At 34.3% G+C, this 22972-nt stretch overlaps 1 protein-coding gene across 1 annotated transcript in view; it reads right to left on the reverse strand.

Annotated features, from left to right (window-relative positions):
• Positions 1-258: 258 nt before the first annotated feature.
• The window catches only part of LOC140447414 (uncharacterized), a 35759-nt gene continuing 13045 nt past the window's right edge, over positions 259-22972 (reverse strand). The window contains exons 4-7 of the mRNA XM_072540052.1: positions 18725-18941; positions 18350-18583; positions 11603-11875; positions 259-10004 (exon numbers count right to left, since the gene is read on the reverse strand). Coding sequence (XP_072396153.1) covers positions 9950-10004; positions 11603-11875; positions 18350-18583; positions 18725-18941 — 779 coding nt within the window. The 3' untranslated portion in view covers positions 259-9949. The remainder of the gene's footprint in view (positions 10005-11602; positions 11876-18349; positions 18584-18724; positions 18942-22972) is intronic.

The following is a 22972-nucleotide window of genomic DNA, read 5'->3' on the forward strand; positions in this document are numbered from 1 at the left end:
AGAATTCTCTGCAGCTGTCACCAATCTGTACTGAGGATAATTTTTAATTTACACTAAGGCACTTTAAAAAGATCTCTTCTATGTTGATATGACTGGGGATCCTATGTGATTCGACTAAGAATCCAATATTTCTAGAGATGCTTACATCTTGATTACCAGAGAGCAGATTAATTCTCTGTCTGGCTATCTAATTAGTTCATTTAGGGCTGCGCAAGCAACAACGCCGTATTTGGAAATAAAAAAACTTCAGTTTTCAAAAATATTTTATTGAAAAGTACAAAAATGGGGAACATGTCTACAAATTCAAATCTAATATGTCCCTAAGTATCTTCCGTAAAAAAATTAAAAATAATTGTTGCAATTTACACAATTTAAAAGCAAATAAAGTAACAAAATCCTCTCTTTGTTTAAGTAATATACACAATATAAAAAGTTAAACACGAAAGAAAGTATCTTTAATTTAGTACGTAGGTTCTTTCCCTTTTTGGCAATGTGTTATGTAAGATCAGTATTTGATTAACAATAGAAAATTTGTTCATAATTATATTACAAATCAAAAATTTTCGAAAATAAATGAAGTTTAGTGTCATTTTCTAAGGTAGATTGTTAGAACCTACATATTAACGATCAGAAAGGCCATACTATTGTCCCAAGCTAACAAGTGATTCCATTAGTAACCCCCAGCGAAAAAGAGTAACATTTACAGATATAAATTTATGGTTTGTTGGTTGGGTTTATAAACCGGCATAGAAAATCCATAGACATATAAAACAAATAGACTGACTGTTACAATACATGCGTGTTCTCCCAGTCCGACACAGAAAACCGATGCAAAGTACTCCCTGCATACCTTTCAATTAGACTAGTTTATTGACCACGTGACCTTCCCATTGGTTATTTAGGTCACGTGGTCCATAAACCCGGCCCATTGGAAAGATATGCATAGACTGCTTTGGGTCAGTTTTCTCTGTCGCACTGGGGGAACAAGCCTGTGTTGCAACAGTCAGTCTATTTTTTGTAGTATATGCCTATAAGAAAATCTGGTCGGTTATTAGAGTTTTGTTAGGTTAGTTTATTACCGGATAAAGTAATCTGGTAGTAGTACAAGTTTTAATGGACAAGAAACAGCAAAACACACATTTCATTCATTTTTAGTTTGGCAGTATTTGTTGTCTTATATTTACGTTTAAAGTTACAAAGTTTGTTTCTCCTCCTCTATCCTTTATCCTTCGTAAGGATGTGGTGAGGTTATGGTATTTGACGAATAGTTGCTATCCATTCTTCTCTCTCCTGGGCGTGGTGTGCTGCTTCAGACAGAGAGTAACCGGTAGCGCACTTTATTTGGTCTGACCATCGGAGTGGCGATCTTCCTCGAGTTCTTTTACCATCTACTTTGCCTTCCACTACAAACCTCTCCATTCGTCTGAGTTTGACAAAGTTTGTTCCTTCTTTTCTAATGCAATTGATAGGTAGACTTATCCAAAGAAAATTTTTAAATGGTTTGTCTGACATTGTTGAAAACTGATCTGTTACGCTCGTATATCGGGATAGATCAGTAGAAGGTACTAGTCCAAAGAATTCTGCCGTTGTATACATCGATAAATCGGTGTCTGATTATAAAGACCTTATTAATGTTGGGTTATATTTTAATTGACCAGTCTAATGGATGAAAAACCATAGAAAAATCGCTCAAGCCAATGGTATGTGGATTAAGGAAGAAACCTTAGAGGTCCAATACACCAAGAGATGTATGGTCCTCCACACCGTTCTAACTTGAACAGCAGACTAACCCATCTCTAGGCCTTTAATATTAATATAAATTAAATCGCAAACTTGTCAATCTCTAGACAAAACGAGAAACTAGTCCATCTATAAGCATTTATATGGTTTTAATTTGAACATTAAATTTGAATATTAAAATTTGGCATATACTTAGATAAATGGGTACGCCACAACATCTGATCTATTTATTACAAAAACTATATGTACATAATTAGAAGATTAGCAGAAATTAACAGACGGATATATCTGGCAAATAGAGCCTATTATGGTTTAAAAAAAAAATTACAAGCCTAGTTACAAAAAGAACGAAACTAGTGATATACAGAACTCTTATCAAGCCCATCCTCACCTACGCGTCGGAAACATGGACGACGACAAAGAGCGATGAAGAACGTTTAAGATGCTTTGAACGTAAAATCCTCCGGAATATCTATGGAGGAGTACAGGAGGGCGGATTATGGCGTAGACGCTATAATTTCGAACTTTACCGCCTGTATGACAAACCTGATATTACTAAGTCCATCAAAATAAACCGGCTGCGGTGGTTAGGTCACACAGAGAGAATGAATGAGATAAAGCCGCCAAAACATATATATAACCAAAGAATAGATGGAGTGAGAAGGAGGGGCAGACCCAGAGCACGATTTAAGGATCAGGTGGAGGAAGACTTGAGAATGTTGGGAGTCCGAAACTGGAAAGCCAAGGCGAAGAATAGGAGAGAATGGAGACTTATCCTTGAGCAGGCCAAGACCCACCATGGGTTGTGGAGCCAACGATGATGATATATATTAATAATACTGCTAATGTAAGAGTTAATTATGTGGTTTCGAAAAACTTCAAATTAAAACCTGGAGTTCGACAGAGATGCATAATATCCCCTATCCTATCCAATATATATATATAGTGAACATATTATGCATCAAGTTTTTGAGGAATGTCCTCTAGTCCTCCACATCATTGTATCTAGCACAGCAGACTAACCCATCTCTATGTCTTCGATACTAAGTGAAACTAGTCCATCTCTAGACTGGTTAACATTTTTAGATTAGTCCCTGATGGCATTTGTAAGTCCAAACTAGTACAATCCCATCTAGAAGCATATATAGGGTTTTAACTTGAAAGACAGGCTAGCCATCTCTAGTCCCGAATATAATTGTAACTTAAATCCCAAATTAAAATTTCCCTAGTTATCCGCAAAGTTGTAACTTGAATAGCACTTGAATTGACATTTTAACTAGAGCGGTAAACCAGCCCACCTCTAGTCCCTTGTAACTCTTCGTCGCTTTAACGTACACGGCCTACTAATAGATTTTTAGCTCTTGTGGTAATTTCTGTAACTTAAAATGAATCGAAGCTTCTACATCGTTTTAATTTCAATGGCAGACCTACCCATCTCTAATCGCTGATAAAGATACACCGTAGACTAATCCATCTTTAATTATTTGATAATAATGCACCTTATATTGCAGACTCTTGTTTATTTGTAATACAAAGACTAGCATCTTTAAGACTCAACATCATTTTTAATTGAACCGTAGACCAATCTAACTGTAGTACTTGATTACCTTACACGGCAGATTACTCCATATCTAATTTTTCTTTCTTTGATAATGATCTAACTATTTGCAGCGTTACCAATATAGCCCTCTGGCCCTAGTTGACATTTTTGACTATTAACCCACTTCTATGTCCTGGAATTTAAATGGTAGACTTGTCCATCTCGAGCACTTTGATATTTTTTTAAATTAAACCAATACTGGCCAATATCTAGTCCTATTCCTTTTTTTTAACGTAGACGATTCGATCTCCAGTCCCAGCTGTTTTTGTAACTTCAAACTAAATACAAAATTATACCATTAGCGCATTCCCCACTGTTTCTAATCGTACCAATAAACACAGATCACATTTATACATTTAAATAACCACCATATAGTTTATATTTTACTTTTTCAATCTGATTTCCATGCTGACCCTTTTGATAATAAGATACTCCATAGCTACCAATTTTTGAACGAAATTATTCATCAATTTGTTTGGTTTCGATCTACTTTACAAACTCTTTGAAACATATATACATATTTTTTTAGAAAATGATCAACAAAAATTGTCACAGAACGAGAAATATACAGTTTAGCTATAATATAATTATAATTTTTCTCTGGTTCTTTGACAATGTCTTAAGAGAAACTCATTCCGATAATGTAGTAGTTCTCATCTGTCGAATGAATGATGTATGTTGTTGTTTCGGTTATCGCATCGGCTCCTGTCGTGAACAACGTTACGTAGTGATATTGCCGATATAAACTAGGCTCTCCGTCTGTACCATTTAAAAGGTAGGCGCTATGTTCGCTGTTTGCAGTTCCAACGGTGTATATCAGAATTTTAAACATCAAAATGAACACGGAGATTAAGAACACAGAATTTCGTGAAAATTATAAGATTAACCGTTCAATTTTGGCAAATTGTTCTCTGTATTGGATCTTCCTCAGCAAATCGTTTGAGCCCAAGCCTGTCCAATCTCGTATGTTATTAAACCAGTCTCCTTATCTACTTTCCATCTTACCTTCTATTATGAGTTGACGTTAACCATATGCAGCGGTAACAAGCCCAGATAATTGTTATAGAGGAAGCACGTTCCTTCCTCCCAATATATTATGGAAAAACACAAAACCCGACAGTTGAAATGGGCATAAGGGATTGAGAGAAAGAGAGAATTCTCAAGAGGTTCGAGAAATACTTGGGTTTCTGTTTTTTAACTAAGCTACAAACAGCAATTTAAATAATCACGCTGGGCACGGGATTTTTCTATTAAAGATAATTCTCGTGTCCTTTGGGTCGGTACTCACTCGAGACGCCGCAGACTTTAAGTAGTAAAAGGCATTTACTACAGATTACACCAAACCTGATACTGGAAAAGGCATAAGAGATTGAGAAAAAAGACTTACCAAGATAGAAGTAACAGAACAACTCCTTTTTGTTTTTTAATAATATATACAATATATACAATGAAGGCAAGTGAACTTTTGTTTTATCTTTACATGGTTTCTTCCTGTTTGCGGAACTGTACAAATACAATCACAGCGACCCAAACAATCACAAGCATGATACTAATGCAAGAAAACAAGAACCTTGAAAAGTAATGCTGGCCAAATGCTTAGTAGCGCAGGTATATAGGAGACACATGTCAATAAAAAAAAATAACACATTAGTAAACTGTGACACGACGATTGTAAGATTTAGTCACTTCCTGGGCAGCCCGAGACGACAGACAATTATAGTTTCTCTGTAGGTTAGCAAAAATCTAACAAAAATTCACTATATGCTTTCCTACCAAAAAATTTAACTATGGTACAAGTTTTGTCGATCATTTTCAAATTTAAGTAACATTTTAAGTCTATCAGATCACCTCTAACTGGCTCTTCAGACTTGGATAATAAACAGTACGCAAGTCTTTGGCTAATATTAAATAACTCACTGAAAACATTCATTAAATAGCCAAAGTGTTTTACTTTATCATGTTAATACTTTTTGTTGCAAAGAAATAGGTATAATAAGGGCAGTATTATGTTAAAATAAATGTTGTTAAAAATAAAAGTGTTAAAACTTGAGGGAGAAGCTTGTTATAGGCTACAGTAGGGGGCGTTGACGATTTATTGTACTGAAACAACAAAGAAATCTTCAGTTCCAACTATGTCATGCAATTACTGAAGGGACATTTCATTTACGTACGAATTGTTCATCAAAAAGAAAAAGACAAAGTATTTTCCACCTAAGAAGACCGCTTTGCAATTACATGCTGGTAACTTAATTACTAGCCGACCAGATAAGCCGCGATATATTTTACACTACCTTTATGAATAACATTTTACTGCTCTGTTGTTTCAATCAGCACTGCTTAACAAGTTATCGTTTATTGGTTTTAATATATTATTGCAATAGTAGGAGTACGGAATATTAATTTAAACAGTGAATTTATTACATGTTAATTTTTTTTAATTTTTTTAAAACATGCAAACGGTTTTTGCAATCACAATCAATGCTGTGTTTATGGTTGTTTGGCATTGGTTGTTAAATAATTTGTGTTCGATTCTTTCGTCTGTTGTACAACCCTCGTCTCAGAGAGGATATTCCGAAGAATTAATAACATGAGTGAGGATAAAATAAATAAAGTAAGCAAGAGAAATCGTCAACATCCAAAAACTTTAGATTTGCACCAGTCAATTAAACTTGCAATTAAAAAATTATATATAATATGTATAACGCCAAAGAACATGTAACAATTAGTGCTGTGTTATAAAAAATAAAAGATAAGGAACTGTGTGATATTAGTTTAACAAGTTTGCAGATAGTGCTGAAACATTTAGGTTTTCGATATAAAAAGACAAATAATAGACAAGTATTATGTGAATTCTCTAATGTTGTTTCAAAACGGTGGCATTTTTTAAGAAAATACATGAACAATAAAACGTCTGATAGTCTGAGGCAAGTTGTATTTTTAGATGAAACATGTCATGAAATATGTCAAAATTATCCTGGCAAGATGGCACCACGAAATGTTATTCTTCTAGTCGTTCCGGTAATAGTAAACGCTGCATTACACTTCATGCTGGAAATGATGAGGGTTTATTCCTGACGCTAGTTTATTTTTTTCGTCCACAAAGAATACAGGTGATTACCATGGAAATATGGATGCAAATATTTATGGTTTGAAGAACCATAATAAGAATGGCTTGAAGAAAATTTGTTAAAAAAATTGGAGCGACCATCCATAATAGTGTTGGATAATGCATCCTACCAGAGTAGAAGAGAGATTTCCTTCAAGCAGCTGGACAAAAGAAAATAGAAATAAAGTTGTGGTTGACAGAAAAGAAAATTTATCACAGTGACATATTTTTAAAAGTCGATTTACTCCAAAGGTGTGGAGAGCACAAAATTCAAAAGAAATTTGTTACTGATCAAATGGATCTTAAATATGGCCATGAAGTTCTTCGACTTCCGCCCTACTATTGCCACTATAATGCAATTGAAATAGTTTGGGGTATAGCCAAACATTTTTATGATAAACATGCATCCAAAACAACAGATGGCGCTAGCGTTCTTAGTTTATGAAAAGAATCACTAGAACAAATAAAGGCAGAACAATGGCAAAATTGTATTAGACACACGGAAGACATAATCATTCAGTCTTTTCAACCGAGCGAGTTATAGATGAGGTGCAGCCTCTAATTATTCGGATAGACAATTCAGATAGTGATGACTCAGTGATGATAGTGAAATATCAGACAGTGAATAGGACAAATCGTTTGCTAAAAAGAAGTAACAAAATTGTTTCGGGAATTCAATTCTTACTTTGTGGTGTGTTTTAGTTAAACGATAAAGTACCTTCGGTCTAATTACTAGACTGAAGACTCTCAATAGCTTTGGTATTAATTACTGGACTACACGTGTTTAAACCTTTTGTTTTGCTGAAAACTCCAGTGTCTGCAGAAAGTAGTCTTGGGATGTATTTTCAATGTATCAAATTTGGACATACCAGCAACTTGGCAAGTATTTTCCAATTTTACTGCATGCAAAACCATTCGTATAATTTTCACTCTATGCAAAATAGAGGTACCTTGATGAACATTTGATGTCGACAAATAATTTCGAGTATTCGAAATATTCCGTCCCACTTCTTTTAACACGCCCTGTATATACATATTATATTCATATTTGCCTTTGATACAGTAAACTCCAATATTATTACTCAACATAAAATACAGGAAATTAAATATTTTTACTTTTCAAGCTATCGGAATTAAATATTAACGCCCCACTGTTTGAGGCCCACCGATCATATCTTAATTGCATATCGGCCGTCATAGGGTAAAAGGACTTTAACAAAGCTGTCAATTGTCAATAAAACTGAAAGGTACCTATATGATTGTCGATTTGTTTACAATCTACTGGATAATTGAAAACTATCTCGCCCGTGGGTGTTATAGATAGAGGAATAAGACGGTGGTTAACACAAAAACCCAGTGGATATGTTAACAAAGTAACAACTGCTGAAATTGTCAGTTTTTTTGGTAATTATTTTAATAGGAAACTAGATTCAGCTACAAAAGCAACTTCACAATCAATAATTGTCAATCAGAGTTGACAAAAAAATTGCGTAGACTTACCAGAAGACGATTTGATAGAACATAGACTTAAAATATGCAAATTTACAAAAAAAAACTATTTAAAAACCTCTCAAGCTGTAATAGAATCGAAATCATGACGTTGTTTAAATAAAAAATCAAACTATTTCACTAACTAGTGTCAAATGATCCACACTTAATTTCTAAAAACATGGATACATCTAATAGTGGATGTTCTAAGTACTGATCAAATGTCAAAATCAAAAATGTATAAAGAAAATATTTCTTTGCGCAAAAAATCATCATATAGAGTCCAAAAATTACCATATCTAATATTAAAACAAAAAATTTCTTATTATACCTATTTCTTGAGTACGATACATATAATGAGTAGATAACTCATTATTTGAAGTCACTATAATTAAAAATCGTAATTTATTATGATCTTTGTTCACTAAAATCCTTTAAATCATTAATTTTCTGAATACGCATGTAGTAACACTTATATATTAGTGACTATACACTTATTTCTATTTCTATACGTAAATTTAAATTAAACGCAATTGATGCTTCTATTTTACAAAAAAAAAAAACATTTTTTGTGTTACATAATAAGGCTGTTCTGGAAATTTTTAAATACTAAGTCATGAGTTACCATGGAAATAACAACAAATCAATTGACAATTAAAGTTGAACGAAATTAAATGTCAACATTTGGTCAGTTCGTCCAAATATTTAATGGAAGCTCTGTATTGTCACTGAAACATCAAAGTCAATTGTTAATCAAAGTCACACTTTTCGATAGTAAATGTCAAATTTCTAAAAAATAATAATAAATAATGAAAAGACACAGCTGTAGCAACAAAGACACGGTCAATGTTAAATCAAAATTAATTGTCAATGGTCTGAGATACACTTTACCATAAAAACAAAAAGAAATTGAATTGTCAATCGATTCATGTCAAAGTGAACTTAATTGTCAATCAAGAATTCAGAAATCAACTATCAATCAATAGTTTGGATCTTTGATAAAGGAGATTATGACAGAATAAAATTAAACGAGCAAAAATTGGCGCAGTCAAAGAGAAAAACGGAAGAATCATTGCTGCTTTATTTAAAAATGCCAATGACAGTACCTGCAGTTGGATATCGACAGGTTAATTGGAAATTATTACAATGAATTTTGTTTTTCTCAATTGTTGGCCAATTTTGTCTCTTATTTTGGGAACTTCCCCCAAAAAATATCTCGGTTTACTTAAATAACATTGCATTTGTGGTTTTTTCCACACAATTTACAGAACAGCCTTGTAATATCTTTTTTACAACTTCACGAATGACTGTATACTATTAAACAGTCAAAAGACTATGCAGTTTTCAAGAGACAACATAGTCTGTTGACTATAATAAATCTTGTATCGGATTTGGTACTTTTTATTTTAAAAAGAATAAGACCTAATGTCCTCAATTTCGTACGTGATTAATAACACAAACCTGCACATAATAAAAGCACATTTCCATTGCGTTTTCTAAGGCATTTTTTAAACAATAATTTTTTTGAGATGGTAATGACATTTCATATATGTTAATTTTCTAACTTTCGTTCTATGCCATTAATAGCAATACTGTCATTATAAAACTTCCAATCCGTTATAATTGCTCTAAGATGTGTACTTATACACACAAAATACAAATACATGTCTACCGTCTATTGTAAATCATTGAAGAGCTAATATAATCAAAGATTTGCATAATTTTTTGTTTTTTTTTTTTTCTAAACAGTTGGTAGAGTTTGTCAAGCAATACACAAGCCCTTTCTAGAATATCTTTTTGTGCTGTCATTTTCAATGACACATCTTTACTATCTAGCAAGTATCTGAACTTCTGATGAAAGCATCATGTCTTATTCTCTTATAACAACACTACCTATACCTCATTCCCAAAGAACATAGAAACCTATAAAATATTTTTTTGTATTTCGAAATGTCACGAAACGTCCTCACAAAAATCACAGGTATTAAATCTCTTGACAAGGATTTTCATCGGTCCTATCGTCTATTCACAGCCTTGTTATTACCGAATCGTGTGCACGCTTTTTTCCATCTAAAATAGAAGAACATTATATTAGAGATAACAGGTTTAAACAAACAATCTATGCTGATCGAGTGAATTTAATACATGATGTGGTAATATATGCTAAAGATAAACGAAGTGTCTTACTAATTTTACACAATTTTATATTTTTGGTGTAAAAAAACCATGTTATACATCCTGCATAAAAGTTGAAATGAAAATGAAGCAGTGAGTGGTGTTTGGATTGTATTATTGGTTGCATAATTAGCAGGAACACATTTTCAAATAATCTGAACAATTGCACTTTTTTAAATAAATAATATATGAGGGGTGTAAAATCAAAGGCGGCAATCTCCATTTTTTCTTATTTGGAGTTAGGAACGCCATCTGTTGCGTTTTTTATTATCTGTTGGATAAAACTATTTGTAAGAATCAAAAGCGGTCTTAACTTTATACAAATCGCAGTGAAAAGTTCAAGTTGGGATCAAAATCGTCAATCTCCATAGCTAGAGATGGAAATTAATGCGTCTCCTGTCACACCAACAAAGGAAAGGAAGCGAATAAGACAACCTGAAAGATGGAAGAAAAACGTTGCAAAACGTATAACGTGAGTACTTTTGTGAATGTTATGATTCCATTTCTAAGCCGTTGTTGAATTTTGATATTTTGTTTTTCGTTTTTGTTAAAATTTGAACCCATTTTAGTACTTATGTTCATAATTATTTTTTGTTGTAGATATTCTGCGAAGAATATGCCAAAATACCCAACATGCGGACACAATTCAAAAACATATAAGTGCTGCTTGCTGAAACTGAACGATATACAGAAATTTCATAGCTTATTCTATGAGACCAAAGATAAAACGGCTCAAGATGCTTTTATTTTGAAATACTGCACTGTGAATCGTACTTTCCGTCGTCGGCCGAAAAATGAAAAGTATTCTCCAAAGAAGCACTAGGTAAAATGTTTCATCCGCAATGTTTTATCCAAGGAGAAAGTTCCAGTGTGCCAAGCAGCTTTTTTCAACGTGCTAGGGATAACAAAAAACAGGCTTTCCTATGTGATAAAACGATTTAATAAGGAGATATTACGTTAATAACGAGATATTACGTTAAACCTTAAAATCAGATTAATACGCTGCTACATATTCTTCACATTGCTGTATGGTATGGAGAGCTGGACCCTTACAGAGACATTAATGAAAAAATTAGAGGCCTTCCTCTAATTCCGGCCTAGACATCCGATAACAAACCAAATTTGATATCATTCCTTTAATTTAATTTTGTTATATTCTACAGTTTTTCGCGGTTTCCCAAAATTATGGAAATGGGAGATTGCCGACTTTGATTTTACAGCCCTCATATATATTTGAACATGTATTTTAAAGTTGTAGTTAAGACCTGAAAAGATATTAAATACAGATAGACTTTTTTTAACTCGTTTTTGAGTCTGTACTAATTTCTCACAAAGGGATAAAAAGGAATTAGTACTGGCAATTAAATCTTCCACGGATCTTAGAAGGCAACAAAACTAACAGACTTTGTCTTTTTACAAAAAAATATAAAATGTGTGACAAAAATCTTACAAATCATTATAGTAAACCATAAGGAAGAGGAAAAAAATCTTACCGGCACTGCGTACACCACAAATCCTTGAACTCAATACCGTACGCCTTCCGACACTTCTTCTTCCCTCCATCCTTCTTCGGTTTCTTCACGTGCACCTCGTCATCCGCGTCGGTGTCTCGGCTTTCGCTGGAGGTCCCGATTCCGAAAATCTTTTTCCATTTGCATTTTCCGCACATCTGTCGTTGGGCCGTCGTTTGCTCCAGCAAATCGGATTGTTTTTGGCAGCTGCACTTTTCATCGTTGAAGAAGATGAAATTACTATCGGAGTTTGTCCTGGAAGTAAAAAGTGTTATCTAAATGGGCAGTCTTGTCTGTACATTGTTGCCGAAAGAAAGTTTATTTTTTAGATGGTCTGGGGAAATATTTCAACGATGTGATTACAAGATGTAAAAGCAGGTTCATATCTTAGATTAAATCAACAGTTTCTTTAATCTCGATTCATAAAAAATAACAATAATCTCTTAACGGCACAAATTAATACAATTTATTATAAAAAATAACAATTTTAAAATTTTAATTAAAACTATTTTACATTAAATTTTCAAAAAGCCCACCATTTTCAGCCAAGCAGTAGCCGAATCTATTGTATAATTGCCTTCGGCTGTTATGCTTTGAAAGGCCTGAATGATTTTTTTCGTCTAAATTTCCAGCACGTTCATGCTTATGTCGGTAAATGTTACTTCAGATAACCCTATATGAAAAAGTCCAAAGGTGCAAGATTAGGAGAACGAGGTGGCCTTTTTATGGTACCTTTTGTACTGATAATTCTATCTAGAAACTTAATGTTTAAAAAATCTAACACCTCCCGTGCATTGTGAGCTGGACAGCCGTCTTGCTGCAACCAAATTTCATCCATATTAATAGGTAATGCTCGAACTGTTGAAATTATGTGATTTCTCAGGAGATCTGGTATTTGCGACGAGACAAAGTGTCCACAATGAAAAAGGGCCAATTAAGTTGTCACCTAAAATACGAACACAGACGTTGACTTTTTGGCGTTGTTCTGTTTGGTAAGGAACACTTTTTCTTCTTCTTCAGTGCCTTATCCGGTCCGGATGTTGGCGATCATCAAGGCTATCATGGTTTTGTTGACTGCTCAACGGAGGTTATCCCAAACTATTGTCGGAGGTTTTTTTAACCACGAGATACGACGGCGTCCCGGTCCTCTTCTGCCAAATACTTTACCTTGCATGTCGAGTTAAAGAATTCGATATTTTTCTTCGTTACGCATCACGTGCCCGAGTAACACTTATGTGCCTATTTTCTGTAGAGTACCTTACGGTGACAGATGGATGTGATGGCCCGTTAAAGAAAAAGAAGACTCATCTGTAAACAAGATTTTTTTCATGAAATTTTCGTCACGATTATTGCGTTCCATCATGTCCTCACAAAACACCATCCGTCGTTCATAATCAGCAGGGAAAATTTCATGAGTTTTTTGCAATTTGTAGCAATGTTGTTTCTTTTTAAAATAAAAAAACTTCTATAGTACATCCACTAATAATTTTCCAACATAAACATGTCTCATTCTGGTATCAAAGAGACCGCCTTTCAAATCAAGGTTGTCAGACATATTTCCTAAAATTCCTAAGGTTATATTTAAAAAATATTCTCTATTCCCTATTCGTTATTATTCAATTGCTAGTCAACGAACGACACTCTTAAAAAATAATATAAACATATTCTCAAAAAATATATATATAAATGAATTAACTAGGTACTAATATTTCCATGGACTCTTCACTAATGAATTAAAGCAACCGTGAACTTTGTATATATTACTTATATTCTAAGTAATTTTCGAATATTGGCAACATTGTAGTCTGGAGAGAATTTGAACGTTCGACGTTGCCCTGTTGGTGAATTTAGCGGTAATACTTTTATAGATATAATGATCGAGTTTTAAGAAATCAGACAACTTAGAATCCAAGTTCTCAAAAACGGTTTCAAGAATTGTATTATTTTTTTCCAAATTTCATTGATTTTATACCTTACCCGGAAACATGAAAAATTGCAGATATATTAATAATGGTATTAAGGTTATATTCACTAATTTTAAACTCATGCATTATGGCAACAGCGCGAAGCGCAAAGCCGTAAATTCTAATGAACACCTGTTGTCTGGCTATGCGACACCCTAAAATATTTCCTTTTGCAGGGGCGGAGGCTTATTATAAGGTATAGGTAATATAAGTTATAAGTAATATTATATTTTTCTAGGATGGCATTTTTTAAGATGCATCAACTTCTGTGTTATCAATAAATAATGACAATTATGTTAATGACAGCTCTGAATTAAAAAATAAAGATTTGCACGTACAATCCCAAAGAATAGTTTTAAATATGTATGAGTGTTTGAAAAAAGAAAATATTGGGATGGCTGATAATGCAATTGTTTCGAGAATTCATGTATTAAAAAAATCGGATATAAGACGATATATACAATTATTAAATTAGGCACAGCTTTGGAAATAAGCTCTTCAATTAATGAAAAAAGTAAAAGTGCGAATTTTGACATAAAACTTTGTTATGTGGGGTTATAATAATATTTGGAACATCTTTTCCAAATAACTTTTTCAGATATCTCTAACTCGAAGCAAAATATTGAAGATTCACCCTGTTTGTGCATTAACAGTAGGCCGTGTTTAAAAATTAAATTTCAGTTGACTATCTTAATTGCTGGATAGACAATCTTTTAAAATTTTCTGACAGAATGAGCCATTATTTACAGATAATTGTAAAAAAATATTATGGTTTATGTAAAAACTAAATAATAAGTCCAATATTCTTATAAATCACTAAAATTAACAAGCTTTAATTTGAAAGAATTAATTTGTTATTTATTCGATGTTGTGAGCCCGCTCCCATTTGAAAAAAAAACTGATTCTGTCCTTTGAAGAGTCCTATTCAAAAATGCCCCGTTTAAACAAATCGAAGGTTGAAGGGTGCCGGACATTTTTGCCGGAAACAATTCAAATTCAAAAGATCACCTTTTTCTGCTACGGAAAATATTGCTCCGATTTCTCACCAAAATCAATGTTGATACTTTAGTTTAGATACTCTTGAATCTCAAAAATACTCATTTACATATATTTTTCAAGCCTCGAAAATGCATATTAGGTATCGCATTTTTCGGATTTTAAATCGCCTATATCTCCAAAACTATTAACTTTTGAGAAAAATGACATAGATCTTATTTAGAGTCACCCAAAAACCTAAAAAATATTTTTTGGAGCACAAAAGGTGATATTTTGAATTTGTTTAAAAAATTGTTTAAACAATTTCTGCCCAAAAATTGAGAAATTTTCCTGAATATAATTATGTAAAAATTAATAAAAATTATATGATTTTTCTTGAAATATGCGTTTGATAACTGATCCCTTTTCTTAATTTCCACGCCAATGATCGGCATTGACATCAAAGAATCTCAAAAGCCGACGCTTGGCAAATTGACGATGGAAAAAATATAACACTAATACCCGTTTCTATTGAAATTCGGGTGCTGTTACAAGGAAAATTGATTTCAGCTAGACTACATACGGCAGTTTCACGCTGTTCCAGTTCGTCATTAATTGCACGAGCTGGTTGATTTTCATCTTCATCACTATCCGCGCATTTTCTACAATTCTTGACACAAGCAGTTTTTTCAAATGTGAATTGTAGATTTTGTTGGTACAGGGCCTTCGAATGAAAACGAAAACCTACCGATTATATCGTCTGAACTACTTCCAGAATAATGCCATTAATGTCCACCTCAAGTATAGAGGTGGACATTAGCGTTCTAAAGAACCGGTACCAACAATCACAATTCATAGGTCCTTCCAATTTGGGAAACCGACTATTCTATTTGACTCTGTAAATATCATTAACCAATAGACTTCCAACCTCTCAACGAAAGATTATGCACACTAAGAATCAGAGGTAAATTCTTTAAATATTCAATAATAAATGCCCATGCACCAACTGAGGAGAAGCCGGATGAAGAAAAAGAACAATTTTATGAACAACTGGAAAATATCATACAACGTTGTCCTAGAAATGACGTAAAGGTCTTAATAGGAGATTTTAATGCAAAGATAAGGAGAGGGAATACGTGCTAACCATTGGAATTCACAGTTTACATGAAGAGTCAAATAACAACGGAACTCGACTAATACACTTAGCCTCCTCAATGAACATGCTGATTGCCAGCACATGCTTCAGGCACAAAGATTCACATAAAGGAACATGGAGAAGTCCAGATGGGAATACAGTAAACCAAATCGACCATGTGGTGGTTGACGTAAGACACTTCAGCGACGTGATAGACGTACGTGCAAGACGCGGGGCGAACATAGACACGGACCATTACCTACTACAAGCTAAACTTAGAGCTAGAATCTTCAATGCAAAGAAAGAAAAAGGAGTTAAAGAGGAAAGGTTTAAAGTAGAAGCGTTGAAGAACCATGAGATAGCTAAGAGGTTCGAGGAAAGGCTTGAAAGCAAGCTGAACGGCTACACGGATGTTATAGTTGAAGATATTAACAATTATTGGAGTCAGTGTAGAGCCATATTGGAAGAAGTAGCAACTGAAGTTATCGGAAAGCAAAAACGTAAGAAATTAAGGTCAGACTGGTACGATGAGGAATGCGCACAAGCAACACAAAGAAAAAATCAGGCATATAGAAGACTCCAAGGGCGAAGAACGAGACAAACAGAGGAAGAGTATAGGTAGCTGAGACGAGAAGAAAAACGAATACTTAAAAAAAGAAGAAAGAGCATATAGAGAGCCAACTAAAAGAACTAGGGAACTATAAGGCACAAGCAGAAACGCGAAAGTTCTACAAGAGGATTAATCAGAACAGGAAAGAACTCAAACCTAGATTATCAATCGTTAAAAATAGAACAGGGGAGATCATTGGTGATCAGGACCAGATACTAGAAAGATGGGCAGAAAACTTCGAGGAAATGCTAAATATAAGAGGTGAGACAGGACTCCACGAATCAGAAATCCAACTCGAGGATATTGACGACGAAAGAGAGAAAGATAACATGCCAACAGAGGTAGAAGTCATCCAAGCTATATAAAAATTGAAAGAAAACAAAGCTCCTGGGGCAGATGACATTCATTCAGAACTTTTAAAGCATGGCAAAAAACCTGACATACTGTATATGTAGACTGGTAGAACTGATCTGGAAGCAAATAAAGTTGCCAGAAGACTGGAATGTAGGTATAATTGTACCTATCCACAAGAAAGGAGATCAAACAATATGTGACAACTACAGAGGAATAACCCTCCTAAATGTAACATACAAAATATTGGCATATATTCTTTACGACCGACTATCGGGATATTGTAACAGGTAAATATCAGTGTGGGTTTCGTAAAGAAAGATCAACGACTGATCAAATATTCCTTCTAAGGCAAGCTCTGGAAAAAAGATATGAGTATGACATTGATACTCATCACCTGTTTGTTGATTTTAGTACCTATGATAGTGTTGAAAGAAACGCACTGTACAAGGTCGTGATAGAATTCAGCATACCAGCACACTTGGTAAAATTGGTGAAAGCGACCCTCTCAAGAGTCGAGTGTAAAGTTAGAGTGCAGAACGGAGTTTCCAGAACGTTCCAGTCTCAGATAGGACTTGGACAAGGAGACAGCCTATCATGCCTTCTATTCAATATTGCACTAGAGAAAGTGATAAGATAAGAGAATCTGGAATAACAACCAGAGGAACTATTATTAATCGCAGCGTACAATTACTAGCGTACGCCGATGACATCGACATTATTGCAAGAAGAAAGGCGGACGTGGTCGAATCGTTCAAGGCGCTTGAAGCAGCAACAAAAAGAATGGGACTAGAGGTTAACACTAGTAAGACGAAGTATATGAAAGTATCAAATTATATACAAGCAGCACAACCCGAAGATCTAACGATCGGAACATATACTTTCGAAGGAGTAAGAGAGTTTATATACCTAGGCTCACAAATTAATCAGAATAATGCAGTAAGTGCAGAAATCAACAGACGGATATATCTGGCAAATAGAGTCTATTATAGATTAAAAATGTTTTTTAACAACAAGCCTAGTTACAAAAAGAACGAAACTAGTGAGATACAGAAGATTCTTTAAACGTAAAATCCTCCGGCACATCTATGGAGGAGTACAGGAGGGCGGATTATGGCGTAGACGCTATAATTTCGAACTTTACCGCCTGTATGACAAACCTGATATTATTAGGTCCATCAAAACAAACTGGCTGCGGTGGTTAGGTCATATAGAGAGAATGAATGAGATGGAGCCGCCAAAACATATTTATAACCAAAGAATAGATGGAGTGAGAAGGAGAGGCAGACCCAGAGCACGATTTAAGGATCAGGTGGAGGAAGACTTGAGAATGTTGGGAGTACGAAACTGGACAGCCAAGGCGAAGAATAGGAGAGAATGGAGACTTATCCTTGAGTAGGCCAAGACCCACCATGGGTTGTGGAGCCAATGATGATGATGAAATATCATTAAACCACTAAAGCATCAAGTCATTTTTCTACTGTAAATACTTAGAAAATGATACAACTCTAGTATAGAGGTAGATAACAGCGTTCATATACCAATACCAAAAATCTCGATACATAGGTCCGCTTCAACAACTTCGATTCTGATCTCAGTAAATAGCCAAAAATGAACTGTTAAAACTTATTACTACAACAAACTCAACAATGTGATTTAAACCATGCCAAAATCGTAATGTAACAAAAACATACCTCTCGCTTTTCTTTTCGTCCTCGTCTTCTTCTTGAGCATCCTCCTCCTCTTCTTCATAGTACTGCGCATCGCTCAAGGCTCCGGGGGACAGGGAAGACTCTTCGGTTTCAAATGAATTTCGCAACGAAGGTGGCTCCACGTTCCTATAGCGCGTTTTGCTTTGGAATGCGCCTTCCATATCCGCAATCAGCAGTTGGTGAGTTGGTACGCCGAAAAATATGTTCCCTTGATCGCTAAAGTATTAAAATAGTGGACTATTAAATCTAATAGGTATGATATGTAATGCGATTTAAAAAATACTGAGCAAAAATAACAATTTCAGAAACTGGGATGATTTTCCAACAACAAAAGATTTATAAAAAATCGAAAATTACCTGTCCATTTCATTATCCGCTAAAAGATTCTCTTGGAGATCAAAGTCGGGTTTCTCCTTATAGAACTGGTCGACATCCTCTTCGATAATCTTCTGCATTATCTTCTTTGTGGGATCTTCCGACGTGTTGGCTGGGTTATTGGATTCATTCTCGCTATCCAAGAACATCATATCATCACCCAATAGCATCATAATATTCGAGTCTTTGGTTAAATCGTCTAAAAATAATATTAATTAGACAACACTGAAAACTCTGAACTCATTTTAGGCGTTTTGACGACTGGTTAGGTCTGACCGTCATTTAAGTATTGACTTGATTGGGAAACAGTACAAATTAACAAAGAATATTTAGAAAAGCTTTACATAAAATTTTAAATACGTAAAAGTGATCCTATCAGTTAAGAGGTTACTAGCCAATTGCCATATCCGTCCGTACCTATCAGATTCTACGCCGTGGGACTTCTATATCGTGGGCTTGGTGCAGAAACTCACTAAGTCAAAAAAGTCATTTCGAGAAAATGGCTAATAATAAAACCTCTTGTTTCATGTTGTAGAAGCCCTAAATAATACTTTATTTTTTTTTATTTTTATGTGTGTTACTAAATAAAAGATATAGTATCAGATGTTTTATCAGTAATGTTTTGACCAGTTTTAGTATTCCTGTTTGTACAGATAGAAAAAACCAAAAAAACTGACTTAGTGAGTCTTAAATTCATACCATGATTGCAAATACGCAATTGATTTAATGAGGTTTTAAGTAATGGGTTGCTATAAAAAAACTCACGGTATGTTGGTATTAAATTTTATTGGATAAAATACAGATTTTTACATGGAAACAATATGAACACATAAATTATCACTCATCGTTTTCGAGATTTTCAGTTTCAGGAACAATATCTCTCACTGTCGAAGATGTTGGTAGTGACCTGTACCATCCATGGTATTCACTCGAAATTACTTCCTTTTCACAGAGTTTAATGAGATCTGCTTTTTTATTAATGGATATGGGTAGAGCGCGGTTATATAATTTTTTGAGTTCAAGCTCAGTACAGTCAGTTTTTCGACTAGTACGAACTCGTCCTTCGATGTTAATTTTTTTGTACTCTCCGAAATAGTCGTATCTGTATTCAACAACATTTGACTGTCCTTTTTTAAACCTAAAACATTTTACCTTCAGCCAATTTACCTTTTGGTTGTCACAATCCCATAACTTATTTTTCAGCAAATGTCTAGAGAGATCCTTCAAGTCCAGAAACTCAGTAAATTTAAGTTCTTTTGTAATGTATGGTCCATAATTTTTATTTCTATTGCGCTTAGATCTTGCCCTTTTAAAAATACTAAGCCAGTCGTTCACAATGTATACAGGTTGATATTTTTTTTCTTTTTCAATAGCACTGTGCATTGAGTCAACTTCCATGTATGAATGGCCGCTTTCTAAAAATTTATGTTCAATTATATCGATTGAGGTTACTTGAACAAGGTATAAAAAAAGAGCAACAATATTCTGGTTTCTATTCTGACCTCCACAAGTGTCAGAGAAAACAGTGATGTGTTTTACTTCGGGCTGTAATGTTTCAAACCATTTGTATAAACACGTACCAATTTCTGAGCTGCCTCGTTTTCCATTTAGTTCACTCCAAGCAAAACAGTATGCTTTGTGAGGCTGTGAAGTTTCATAAATTGTTAAATTGTACATGTTTACTTTTCTTGTATAGTACATAGATGACACATCAGAAGATGGTATTTGCAAAACTGACTGCAAGTCGAATGTTGCAGAAAGGAAAGATGGATCATCCTGAGATCTAGATTTGTCAATTTCCTTAGCTTTCGCGGCATCATTTTTTCTCATGATATGATTCCTATAATCTTCTTCTAAATCACGACGCTTTTCTGCATCTGATGTTGTATATCGATCGCACATTTGACACTGGTCTTTTCGTGGTTTAAAAAAAGAAAGGTTATACTGTGTACCAAAAATCTTTCTGTAGACTGTATGCATGGTAACTGCCTTGAAATTATTTTCAAGGCAGAATGAAGAATAAAGTTCATACATTTTGGAAATGCTTAGTCTTGAGTCTAAGTACAGTCTGTTTGTTGACTTGCGACAGTAATGGCTTTCCATTATGGGAAAACTTTCAATGTGAGCCTTAACTCTTGCAATATCAACATCGGGAGTTCTATTTGCGGATGGTCTTTTTCCTCGCTTGTCTTCACCTTCAAATACACCAAGAGAATTTCTGTTTTTGAATGCTGTCATTATCGGACCATTATTAATATTTAAGGTTTTCATGAAAAAAGTTTGACACACTCTAATTTTTTCGTTTCCCTTAAAAAAATTATATGTTTTGGCATTACCCCTCATTTTACTGTTTTCACCCTTTCTTGGCCTGCGAGTTTTTGGTGAATTTACTGCAACATTTTGTAGAATAAAATCCATTTTTCGCTCAAAAAGTTGAAGACCCCAATATTCCTTGCAAATTTTTTTCCTTTCTTCTTCGTTAAATTTAATATTACATTTATACCTGCATAAATTTTGGCAAGAAATAGGCTGGGGTGCTTTTGGAGGTCGTATTATCCCTCTGGTTGAGACATATTCTTGACCTTTATTCATCTGCTCCTTAGTTCGATTTCTATGCCATCTCTGTGGGTCACTTTTTCTCCAACTTGTTAAATGTTTTTTCTTCATCATTGACCAGTATTCATCGGATAGTTCCATTTCAATCGGATGCTGTAAAGTGGCTAGGCCGGTATTTTCACTTTCACTGTCTTCATCGGAAGAAGAGTATGGCACGAGAACAGTTCTGGTAGGCATAGTCTTTTCAATGGCATAGTTGGTGACTTCAACAAGATCGCCGCTCTCCTTATCTACAGTATACTCCGTTGTTTCTTCAAAATTGGGAGTAGGTTTTATTACAGACTTGATGCCTAAAATAAAACAATAACAAATAATATCGTAAACTGCTAAGGGTTGTCTTATTGTAATAAAGACGTAAGATCTTAAAATTATATTTAGATTTTTTATCATAATGAAAAAATAACAACAAAATAGTAGGTATGTACACATTGGCTACTTACTTATTGATTCCTCGATAGTCACCGCTAACTGAAGTATTTTATGAGTTCTATTTAAATGTCATGATTAATAATAGTTTTGACACTCTTATATCACCAGTAAAATCATAAAAGTAACTCAAACTCTGCACTTCGAATGATATTAATTTGCGTAAAATTCAAATTAAACAATATTTTTTGACTGTTGAAACCAACTGCTTTTGACAGATAAAACTCACAAGTCACGTTTGTTAAAGAAATTTGACGCACACAATTCACTATGTTACTTGATGAGTTTTTGCGTCTCTACGAACTGGTAAAATGACTTAATGTGTATTTTATATCTTTGTTTGTGATTACTTAGTAAGTTTTTACAATAAAAAATAATGTTAATACGATAGAATTAAACTAGACTTAGTGAAATATGTAAAGATCTCAATACATGTAAATTTTGACTTAGTGAGTTGTTGCACCAAGCCCACGATATGTTTCCTATGGTCAAATCTACACTAAAAGCAACAAGATTTGAGTCCGTTGAAGCTGTGGAAGAAAAAACAGCACGCATCCTGAATAGAGCCGATAAAAAAGACTTCCAACACTGACAGAAACGTCTAATGTACGCTGTGTTGTAGAATTGAAGATTATAAATACAAGGACGCTTCATGAAGTAGTTGGCCTAGAAAATAAAAACAAAATTTTTGGAAAAGTGGCCGTTTATTTCTAAGCAAAGTCTCCTTTTAGGTCGATACAATTGACCCAACGATGTTCTAACTGCTTTAACCCGTCGGAAAAATACGTTTTCTCGAAATCTGTAAAGAAAAAGAAGTTGTACAGACAAAATCTGAATAATTTCCTAATTCGACCAATTTGGCCGTGGTAGAGGCGGAGACGTGAGTCGGTGCGTTTTAATGGTGGAAGAAAACTTTTTTTTGCCAAATGGAGTAGATTTTTCTGCAGTTTGACGTCGAATCGAATCGTACGATATAGTAGAGCCTTGTAACCGTTTTGCCCTTCTACAAATAGTCCATGTAGGTCACACCTTGTGAATCCCAGAAAACGGTGGCCATCACCTTTTCGGCCGATAGACAGTGTTCGCCTTCTTCATTCGTGAATGAAGTCCACTGAAGTAACTGGTATGTACCAATGGATATAATGGAAAACAGTGTTAGATGTTGTTCTTGAGTGGTCTCACGCTTGC

Source organism: Diabrotica undecimpunctata, chromosome 8 (assembly GCF_040954645.1).
Source record: "Diabrotica undecimpunctata isolate CICGRU chromosome 8, icDiaUnde3, whole genome shotgun sequence".
Lineage (NCBI taxonomy): Eukaryota > Metazoa > Arthropoda > Insecta > Coleoptera > Chrysomelidae > Diabrotica > Diabrotica undecimpunctata.